This window comes from Centruroides vittatus, unplaced genomic scaffold (assembly GCF_030686945.1).
Source record: "Centruroides vittatus isolate TY-2023 unplaced genomic scaffold, ASM3068694v2 contig_1246, whole genome shotgun sequence".
NCBI lineage: Eukaryota > Metazoa > Arthropoda > Arachnida > Scorpiones > Buthidae > Centruroides > Centruroides vittatus.
The window spans coordinates 37528-49554 of NW_027120796.1; the positions used below are offsets into that span (position 1 = coordinate 37528).

The 12027-nt window shown below is 31.0% G+C and overlaps 1 protein-coding gene and 1 long non-coding RNA gene across 2 annotated transcripts in view; one reads left to right on the plus strand and one right to left on the minus strand.

Annotated features, from left to right (window-relative positions):
- The first annotated feature begins 259 nt into the window (after positions 1–259).
- Positions 260–661, plus strand: LOC136988249 (uncharacterized). Its single transcript, XR_010882733.1, has 2 exons — positions 260–358; positions 425–661. It is a non-coding gene; the product is annotated as an uncharacterized lncRNA (long non-coding RNA).
- A 5292-nt stretch (positions 662–5953) lies between these two features.
- Positions 5954–12027, minus strand: part of LOC136988319 (DNA damage-regulated autophagy modulator protein 1-like) — a 33910-nt gene continuing 27836 nt past the window's right edge. Inside the window, exons 3-9 of the mRNA XM_067286195.1 lie at positions 11645–11728; positions 8418–8539; positions 8184–8341; positions 7304–7481; positions 7150–7229; positions 6944–7060; positions 5954–6280 (exon numbers count right to left, since the gene is read on the minus strand). Of these exons, the coding sequence (XP_067142296.1) occupies positions 6128–6280; positions 6944–7060; positions 7150–7229; positions 7304–7481; positions 8184–8341; positions 8418–8539; positions 11645–11715 (879 nt within the window). The 5' untranslated portion in view covers positions 11716–11728 and the 3' untranslated portion in view covers positions 5954–6127. The remainder of the gene's footprint in view (positions 6281–6943; positions 7061–7149; positions 7230–7303; positions 7482–8183; positions 8342–8417; positions 8540–11644; positions 11729–12027) is intronic.

A 12027-nucleotide genomic window follows, 5' to 3' on the forward strand; every position in this document is an offset into this window, starting at 1 on the left:
AAAGTTTGTGAAAACAAAATTATTCAATTAAACGAATAGGAATTTTAAAAAATTAAACGTATAACGAAGCTAAAATACAGTACTTTATTTATTTATCTTTAATTTCGAATTTATTTATATATTTATTGAACCTATATAAAATACATAAAATAAAATAAAATACAGTTTCGCAATTGTTGTAATATTATCAGGAAGAAAGATTTTTAGAAATTGACGTCATATAAAGTATAAATATAACGTGTTATATATAAAGAAAATCTTATGTTTCTTCTATATTAATAAGTTAAGAGCATTATGAAGCTGTTACTGCTTATTCTTTTTACGCTTTTTGCTTTCTCCTTTGCACATCAGGATGCAGGTAAGATTATCTTTTATAATTTTATTGTTAAAATTTTAGTGTAATATTTATTTATTATTTATTTAGTGAGTTGTTCCGATCCTAATTCTGTTTATTATGAATGTGTTTCCCCGTGTGCTCGTTTTTCCTGTGTGCCGAACAGACGAAAGAATATATATTGTGTTGCACTCTGCCTAAGGGGTTGCTTTTGCAAACGAGGATTCTATAAAAATAATAATAAATGTATTCGTTGCTAAAAATGAACAACTGGTTAATAAATTGTTAATGTTTTGATTTAATAAATTGTTAAATTGTTTTCTACTATTACAGAAATTATGCTTCAAAATTATTTCTAATTATTAAGATTAATGACTTAAAAAATCAAATACTATTTTATATGTACAGTAGAGAACCGAAAATCGGAATCAATTGGAGACTGAGGTTGTTCAGATTAGTGATTTGTTCTGATTACCGATTATGTACGAAAAAATATATTAACCTGTCCGATGTTCAAATTTTTCTCCGTTGCGTGTCGCTTCGTGTTGAATTTTCGTCGATTTTAAGCCTAACGAAAATTTTTATAATAATAATCGAGGCTATCGTATCGTTAAAAATTATTTCTGCATTTTGTACAAACAAAATAAATATATTGAAGAATATAAAAAACATGAAAATTATACTTTAGAAGTAAATTTAGTATCAAAAACGTTCGATTCAGCACGACACAGTCCGACTGAAAATCGTGCCGATTACCGGCGATTCCGATTACCAGTGTTCCGATTAACTACTCTCTACTGTATATGCTGTATTTGTATACAGGTCATTCTAATATCGTATAATATACACTCATTGTTAAGTAATATTATGCACCAAGTTGAAATAGGATGAAACTTTATCGGTGAAAACGTAATGACCATGATAATAAGTGATAACAATAAAGCAAAAGAATAATTTCCTATATAACAACGATGCAATTTAAAGGAACGTTTGTGTTATGTACGACTTCCTCTTTCCTGGATACAAGTGGCGATACGGTCAGGAATATACTGATATGTAGAAAACGTATAGTACGTGCTCCTTGCAACGTACAGTACATGTTGCTACAGCCACTGGAAACTCCTTCGTAGATTTATCGTAGATGGCAAAGCTTCATTCCAACTGGTCTCACAAATACTCCATGCGTGAAAAATCTGCAGAACTGGAGTGTGGTAACGTAATGGAGACATTCCTGAATAATTTTAGTTTGGTGCGGCAAGCATTACCTTACTAGAAAATGACTGCAGCGCTGCAGTGTAAGGACAGGGTTTACATTGCTCAACACGTAACAGTGCAGATTGCTTGAATATATGGTTCTGCCTTCAATATCTCTCTCATCACTACTAGGAATGACTGACTGTCGTAGGACATGGCTCTAGACTAGCATATCAACAATAAGGACAGTGTGCTGCTCAACAGTAAAACGGGATTCAAATGTTCCGTAGTGGTCATCCACATCAATACACTCGTCGTCTTTCCCTGAACTTTTCAACATCCCATGCTTCTTGTATGACTGCAAAGGAAGTCGACTAGGTTAGGGTACAAATGGTAGGATGCATAGCAGTCGTAGTGTACGCGAATTTGTCTCGAAAGACAGGGTTCTGTATTAATGGCATAAGGGTAAACTCCAAATCACACTAACATTTTTTCACCCATTCTGAAATAATTTCTTCGAATTTATCTGTACTGACAATTCTTGGAGAGTTTCTTTAAATTGTAAATATACTAAGGTTCAGCGAGCCATTTTATAGGATATTGGCGTATCAACTTTAAGGTATTATCTGACATGAATCGGACCAAAATCTCAGATATGCATGCAATCATTTGCATACTTATCTGAGACGTAGCGGTATGCCAAGTTTCGCAGTACGATATTCTGAGAATTCTATACATTGTGTGTACATATATATAAAAATGTTTAATATTTTGTAAAACATTAATTTAAATTGCATATTTATTACTGTATTTGTATTATTTATATCAAGATATCGATGCAATGCCAATTGTTATACAGTAATGGCTGAAATTACATTAGTTATTTTATCTTTCAAGTTTTCTAACGATCGAGGTTCGGTTGCATACACTATTGTTTTCACATAAAAAAAAAATCTAATCCTGAAAAGAAGTAGGCCTATTTTTAAAGTTTCGAAAAATTGTCAAATTATTGTGTTGAAGATTTCTAAATAATTTTACTTAAAATTAGGTACATTAAGTTTTCTAATACTTTTTACAGGTTTTTTTCTATCACAAATACTAATAAAGTTATAATCCTTTAAAATTGTACACGGACTTTATAGACACCTTGTATTTATTTAAATCGCCTGCTACCTTGAGATGGTCGAGAGATGCAGCAGCAGAACAGTCTAAAGAAAAGAAAACTGGGGAGATTTGCCTAGGCATGGAAAAACTTGGGGGTCCTTAGTAAATGGTTCCTACTCTTATAAAATTAATGCTATTGTTTCTAACATGAGATAAAATCTTTAAGACTGCTTTTTATTAATAAAGAAACATTCTACATATTTTATTTGTTTAAAAATACAATGGCTAAAGAAGTAAAAGGGGCATGCTATACCCACTGGAATTTAATCAAGATAAATTGTTTTTATTAAATTAATACAAGCTCTCACGGTCTTTGATTATAATAATTTATTACGCCTAATGTACCGCTAAAACAGTAAAGCAAATAATGGATTTTTTATATATCTACTTATGTAATATGTTGAGAATTAATTTATGATTTTAAACATTTAAATCAAAACAAATGTTAAAAAAATTAAGTAACAAATATAATATTTGATTTAATACGTTTATATTCATTTGTAAAAATAAACTAACAAATTAATTGAAATCTGCACTTTTCTGCGGGATCGGTATTTATATATCGTATTATCTTCACATTACAAACATGTAGATCCACGGAATAACTGTCAAAATGACGCCTAATGTGCACCATTGCACGACACATGTTCATTGCAGGAAATACGTATGTGTGTGTATATATAACTTACGCACATGTGTATTTCCTGTGTTGTGCATAGTTGTTTAATAAGTGCTTCAAGATTTAATTCAGTTTTTGATATTGAAAAACAACAAATTTTCAAACACAGAGGATTTACCTATGTAACACTTATGCCATTCATGATGATGATGGCTGCACATTTTCCGAACACTTTTCTATATAATGACTACTTTAAAAACATTTCTCACTTTCCGAAGTCTTAAGAAACACATTATATGTTCTTAATACAATCCTCATGTGCAAATCCTACACACGCTTAATCCTTAAGAGTGCGTTTTTCCTTATTTATTCTTAGTCTTTAAACAAGCATTTGTATATTGTTACATCACAATGTCAGACTGCAATTTTTAATTATGTCGTAACTTTAAAAATGTCGTAACTTCCGATTATTATTATTATTTTCTGTTTCTGAAATGTATGCCCCTAGTGAAAATGAATTAAATTTACAAAGCATCCTGTCAATAACTTCACAGGTTTAACCGGAAATTATTCATGAATAAGCAAAAAATAAATCTATTCTGGATTTAAGCAAAAGGCCAAAAAATTAAATTATAAATTATTGTTCAATTAATAAGCATTTCTTTTATTAAGTGATCGCAGGGCCGATTTGAATATAACCTAAACAAGCTGCAGGTTAGGGCCTCGTGTTATGAGTCTATCTGTAGCTAAAAGCTTTATAATTTTACATGTATCATTATAGCAAAGAAGAAAGGCCCGTTATATGTTATTGCTTAGAGGGCCGCAAAAAGTCTCGTTATTCGGTAGAGGTAAGGCCTGTTACGTGTTATAGCTTAGAGACACAAGTCTAAATCCAACTCCGACTGATCCAATAGAAAATTAATACAAATATCGATACTAATAGGCTATTATCGGAATTTATATCAGTTCTCAAGTTTTAAATGTTACATCTTGCATTTTTTTTAGCTATAAATTCGATCATTTGTGACAATTCTACGTTCTATAAACTATATTACGTTGATCTGTCACTTGTCTTTATAACAGAATTAAAAAACATTATAATTTAAACATTTTTTATTATTAATTTCGCTTCAAACACACACTTTAATTTCATAAAACATTAATATTATAATTAAAAATAACATTTATTTTCCTTATTCGACACAAGTAACTTAATCGCCATTACACTTAACACAGAGATTATCTTCTCCTCTTCCGTATCCTTTCTTGCATTTACATCTCGGAATGCATTCGGCATGGTTACATATATTTGATTTCGACGAATAATTCGGGTTTTCTGGACATATTTCGGGATAGCAAATATTCCCACAGCTATCAAATTCCGAATTAGTATCCGTGCATTCGTCTGTATCAAAAATTTAATTATTTCTTATCTTTAAAACACAGAATTGAACTTTTGCCTCATTAAAATTACAATTAATGAATAATCTGAATACTTACGAAATCCCGTAACACCCGACCTTGTACACGTAACGATGGTGATGCCCAAGAGGAGTATGACGACGCTAAAAACTCTCATCCTGAATGCTAAATATGGAAAAAGTACCAATCTTCTCTTATTTATACGTTTATCGGAGGTCATTGATCTTTAATATTATTCGTTTTCTCCAGATGAAAATAATATTCCAGTCAAAAACCTGTTTTCACCCCCTGTCTACTGGTCAGACCTGTCACTTCTTTAAGCTAAACTTGCGGAAGTTCTCTCGCTCTACATCTTTATTTTATTGTAAAATTATTTAACTTAAACTCTTCATTTTAATATTTTTTCTCCATAGTTAAATATATTATTAAAGATATTTTAATAAATGAAAACATTTCAATCTATAAATCGCACATTTATAATAGAACAAACGAAAATATATGAATTGCTGTGTTAATTTTTTTTTAATTTATAAAATAAAATTATTTGTGGAATATAATTTTATCAAATTTAATGTCTGTACCTCGTGAAAAATGCAACTAATAAAGAAAATATAATATAATAATTATTATATTATACTAAATTCTTACGAAAGTGCTATTAAATTCTGATTAAATTTTCTTCACAATCCACATTGGATTATTTAACGACTGTATTTTGTCCCTTACGAGCCCTACAATGAGGAATAGGAGATAAAATACTAAAAAACTTTCCTATTTTAGGGTCAGGCTCTATTTCTCAACCATTATTTAGCCTTACTGAGATTAGGATCAAAGCTACAGTCTCGTACATGGAAAAAATTCTTGGTCTAACCTAGAATAGCGTATGAACCCTAAGCCATCAGGCCATTACTGCAATAAACAAAGAATCTACAAGTTTACGTATAGAGTGTCCACGTAAATCCGGTCCCACTCACTAATTAAATTATTAGCCCCGTTGTCTAATAAAATTGCTTTTACACAACTGGACAAGCAAACCAATGACATGGCCCGTTTCAAATGAAACGGGTCATGTAATTGGTAACGCGCTCAATAATTTAATCATTCAGTGAATGGGGCCAACTTTACACGGAATGCCCTGTATAATAATTTAAAAAAAGAACTAAAAAAGGATGTATTTTAATTTTAATTCTTAAAAATGACACAAGATTTTTAAAATAAAGTTTTATTAATATATTCAATGTATTTTCTGCGCATAAAACAATATAAAAACTATGAGTTTTTGAATAACAACTATTTACAATAAAAAACACAACAGAGAGATATAATATATATATATATATATATACATTTTGAAGTTTCTTGTACATAAATTGAGCATACTTTCAGTATTTTTTTTATACAGATTGAACGAGATTAGTTAAAGATATATTCTCCGTAAGTGCTATATTCTTATTGTTATCTTCTTCGACTTTCTTCGTTGTACGGTCGACTGTACTTATTGTACAAGGGTTGTACGAACGATTAGGTAATTGATTTACGAATTCAAGCTAGAAATATAAAAATAAAGAAATAAATATAGTTGAGAATATAAACTATTTCTAGTATAAATTACACTTTTTATTTCTTTAGTTCTCCTTTAGTTCAGCTCCGAACAGTTCAGCTCCTGTTAAGGAGATGAACTGTTCGGAATGGCCCGTGTAAATAAATATAGTATGAGTAAAATTAAACCTGAGGAAGAATTATAATTTTAGTGATGGAACAAGACGTGAGCAATGACTCCAGAGGGGACTTTTTATGAGAAATTGGCCTTTATTTAGATGTTAGGAACGTGAATAAAACGTGGAAAACTCCAAGTGGTCACCAGTTAATGAGGTGAGAAATCGCTACATCACCAAACGGGCTAGCATATGAAGTTTACTCCAGTGTACGATGGTGTTTACTCCAATATTAAGTGGTGTTTTCCACAGGGCCATTGGTGAGCCGATTTTAACGAATCGATTGATTAGTTCATCTAAATCGTATTTCCCCCCTCCGAGACATGATTTAGATACAAATGTTTAATACTTGAACAGATTTATATGTGAATTTATATCTGCCAATAAAGAATTTATGTGAAGAGATGGATGAAAGAGAAAACAGAATATTTTATATATATATATACTAAATTAAAAACGAATCAATAAATATATTAAATAATAAACACAATTTACCTTTGGACACGTAACAATAACATTTTTAAAATCTTTAACAAACGTGATGAAATAAATTGCGAACAGAACAGTAACAGCCCATTCTGACAAACTGCTTACGATATGTATTTCAAAGCCCTAAAATCAGATAAAATTTTCACAATAAAATGACAAAATTAACTCAAATTACCACAATGATATATTAAAAATATATATATAATTCTTACACCCTCTCCTGGAGCCCACTTTGGTATATCTTTAACTGACTTAGTAAACATGAAATATGAAATTATTCCAAATAATCCACCTGATTTTTTAATTAAGGGGAAAAAATTTTTAATTAAAGATAAAAACATCATTTATGAAATATTGAAAGGATACAGATTGCTGTTAAAAATCCACTTAAAATTGCCAAAAATAATCTAAATCGAGCCATTTGTAGTGTATTTATATGAGGGCATGTCATATAAGAAATAATTGCTTGTAAGGTAAAATATGTCGTTCCTCCGATATAACATGAAGAAGCTCCTATCATGTGAGGTATAATTGCTACAGTTTCCTAAAAAATATATATATATTATTTGTCATATTTTTAATAAAATACATTCTGGCATTCTGTAAATAATGGATCTTGTGTTAATACAGTAATTAGGAATACAGTCAAACCGCAGTTTTCGAACGACTCACCGGTAAACTCCCTATATTAGAGAAAATGGACGGCCCGACCAATCAGCGACACGATTACTAATTCAGAAGTTAGTGGCGCTGAGATCGTCTACGTCATTTAACATCACGAGACGAATCGTCGATGACGTTATTTAAATTAGATTTCAATGCGCATGCGGGAAAGATACTACTTCCATTTTTTGGTATGCACCGCGGTTGAATTTAAATCAAATTAGATAATAAAAATGGCGTTAATTGACATTCACGTGGCATCCAAGAATTCGTCTTTAAAGGTGCTTAAGTCATATTAAATGACAAAAAATTTATTATATATAATACAGTATTATATTAAATTGCATTTGTAGGCATTTTTAGTATGAAATACAGCTAAAAAAGTAAGAAAAAAGACCTTATTTTGGGGATTAAGAACAGATTAATATTGTTTCTTGCGGGAAAATGAAGCAAATTTTAGGAATGAATTATGTCCGAGGTTTGACTGTGTCAGAAAATAACGTATTGAATCGATAAGAAGTCGGGATTAATTCGTAGCCACTTCAAATATATAATTGTAGAGAGAAAGGAAAGGGTAATTTACCTGAAAATTTGCGACTAATGATGCTCCTACGGAAGTGTATAATGCGAACCAAAGACTAATTTTATTAAAGAGTTTCACATTTTTATAATTTGGAAAATTGGGATCATGTAGATATTTTTTATTTACAAGAAGGTATCTCACATACATAGTTAGAAAAACTAAAATGAAAAAGAAAATTATTATTTTCAAATGTAAAAGTAAGATCATTTTAAATGTAATTTACACTGTACTTACTAAATACACTTCCTAAATTCAAAAATTGTCCAAATATCATACTTTCTGGATGAGTGGTTCCTGTATCACTGATATAAGGCCAGAAAGGTCTTGCATGATCCAAAATAACTGCTATAATGTATCTGAAAGATATAATATTACACATCATTTTTATATCTGGAGTGAATTTAATATATTTTTATATTATATAATACAGGAGATTGGGTCAATGATGACCAAAGAGTTTGTAAGATAAAAAAGGCACCCCCGTAACTGCCTAAATAACTTGTTAGCTCAACTAATCAAAGTGCCGTTGATACCCCTCGGTACAGCTAAATTTTGTCAGAAGACACATGAACACCGTCTAGAAACATTTATTTTTAAAATATTTTATGTGAAAATTATTTATCGATGTTTGAAAATGTTCATTACTTAATGCAATTGTTATTTAGATATATATATATTTAATTGAATAAATTAATATATAATACAATCAAGTGAAACCCGGCCAAGCAGAAATTCAAGAGCAGATTTCAAGTGTATAAAATGATTTAGATGTGCACAATGAATTCCTGCTGCGCCTCGAGCATTCTCGTAGTTTTGCTTCAGCTTTTCGTCCTTTGTCAACCTTCTGCCTTTGAGTTTTCTTGAGAGGACCAAACACATAAAAATCACTTAGTGATAGATCATGACTATGTATTGTTTCCCAGCGAATGCGCTCCAACGTGGCCAATGTTGCGTGTATTGTGTTTAGACGTACAGTACATAGTGGCATCTTCGGTCAGAAATCCTGGGCGCTTGTTCTTCAACCAGGCCAAAGCGCGTACAGATTAGGAAATGGTCATGTGACCAACTTAGTGTTAGCACTAAGTTGGTCACGTGATAAAAGCGCGGCTCCCTGGCCTTTCTTTCTCGTTGGCCTCGGTCATGGTTCTGGTATATAGATCAGCATTGGCCATCTCTTTTAATAGTGGATCCGGAGATCTTCAGAGGGAGCAGAACGGAAATAATATGCCTTACAAAACGTTTTACTACCCGCTGCTCTGGGAGGTCCGAAATCGAATTTGCGGTCGTATTACCTCAAGAATTTTTTGGGGGTAGTTTGTCTCGGATATGTCAACCCTGTCCTTCACCATCTGGCCGCTTCCATTGAGAGCCTGGCCGAACCCAAAATGATTACAATTTAAAAAGCCCCTATTAGTGCCCACAAGGCTGAAAGAATAAAACAAAGATATCCTGAATAAATGCTACAAAGTACTGATATAAAATACAGCTTAAAATCATCATCAGCAAATTGTTAAATATACGACTAAAATTATGTTTTAATGAGTTAAATTCTAATTTAATATAATTATGAAATTAAATTTAATTAATTTATTTATTTGCGTATTTATGGTAATTATCAACAAGATAGAATAACATAGAGTGCCAGTAGCAGTGATTACAGCGCTACTTTTTGAAGCTGATTGAAGAGAAGGACGCCATGACAGTTTCAGTGAGTTATTCTATCTCGTTGGTTGATGGCGAAGCGTACCGTAAGAAATAATCATACCAAATTTTTGTGCCGCTATCAATTGTACCAACAGTTACAAGAAAGGTTCGGGAATTTCATTTCACAAGTATGTTATAATTATTAATTTTGCTCACACTATATGTCTAATAAAATCTTTAAACTTTAAAGATTAATTTAATAAAAGTAAACGAAAAGTGTCGAAGTTACTTTAAAACGCTGCCTAATTTATAAAAATTTAAATAATTAGAAATGTTTCGGATAGAAGCCTTATACATATCAAATTATGAATTTTAGAGTGGTTAATAGCGAGGTTGAGGCCGAAGTTTTAAACGCGAGAACGTCCACGTCGGACGTTCAGCGCCGCTTTCCTGTAAGCCTAAAAGTTTGACAATGGCGTTTGGAAAGTCGGTGGAATCATGTTCGACATTCCAAACGCCATTGTCAAACTTCTAGGCTTACAGGAAAGCGGCGCTGAAAGTCTGACGTATACGTTTTCGCGTTTAAAACTTCGGCCTCAACCTCGCTATTATCAGTGATAAGTTGGCCTAAATCGGATTCCATTCTTGTGATAGTGAAATTTAAAATTAAACTTTTTCTTTGTCAGGTTCCCTTCTTAAGACCATCTTAACGAACGTCTAAAGACCGTATTTCAGAAGCCTGTAAAGAAAAAATTGCAAAGATAGAATATGAAGTGTCGGTCTCTCGTGATCACACGTATTGTTTGCCATCTCCAAAGAAGGTGCATGAAATGTTAATTTTAACAAGACAGAAATGTGAACGACTACAGAAGAAACTTAAATATAACAGACAGTTTAATAAAATAAATTCAAATAAGATTGTCAATTCAAAAAACATTATTCAAAGGCCTAGAAAAATGCTTTCTAAATTTGATGCTATGAATCTTTTGGCTGATCTTAAAGTTCTAAAGTTGGGTGAGAATGATGACAGAATTATTAAATGGCAATATTTTATTCAGTTATATAACTTACAGAATAAAGAAGGTCTTCGTGTCTCAAATAAACTAAAATCATATCATATTGAATGGTGGAGACAAAAAATGAAGGTAAATATAGCAGCGCAGACATTAAGTAGATCTGTAAGTAATGCTTTTATATTTTGTAAAGAAAATTGCATAGAAAGCTTTAATAATGTTCATGCAACTGCTGAATTCACGTTGAAAGTAAATGATATATTTGACCCGCTTAATTCTTGTCACCCAAAGAGTCCAGTCACAAACAGAATTTTGTTTCTGTGACTGGACCAATGTTGAATTATTAATAAAGGAATTGATTATTTCAGTAAACCGAATGATTGTAAAAATGTCCACTTCTTAACGGAAGAAAGAAGATTCCAATAATTGGTCTAATAATTGATTTTAAAAATATGGAACAAATAGCAAATCAACATATTTGGAGTGAATTTTTTATAATTCGTTTGAACTATATGTGTCCACCGAAACTCATGGCTGCCTCATTTCAGCTTTAGTAACCGGTTTAGCACTCTATGTTATTCTATCTCGTTGATAATTATATTTAACAAAAGATGGCGGCCCGTGCCATCTGCCGAATTGGTTAATATCTACAGTATTTAGAATTAAAGCCCAATAAAGAGTCCAGCTGTTCGTTTGGCATTTGAAATAACTATATGAATCTGTTTTTCTATTCGTTACATAAAATTAATCACTCATTTACAGAATTATTAAAAGATTTAAAACATAAAAAAGCACATTACTCACGTGATAATAAATGTAGCAAGTAGAATAATGGCCACTAGAGCAGGCAGCAAATGTAATCTTTTAATTGTCATTCTTAACTTTTACCTGTTGATAACGATTATTATTAATTAAAATGTAAAAAATAAATAAATGTATATTCAACTCATCATTTTATATTATAACTTTCCAAATAAAATTTAATAAAGTTAAATAGTTAATAAGGTTAAAAGTTAATAAAGTTAAATGTAATAAAAAATAAAGTTTGCATTTTATAACGCTAAAACTTGTGGCTGTAATTAATATGTTATATCAGAATATTTGAATCCTAATTTAAAATTATGGTAAAATTATTTTAAAAATATAAAAAATAATCTTTAAAAATATACAACGAATACTCTTAATAA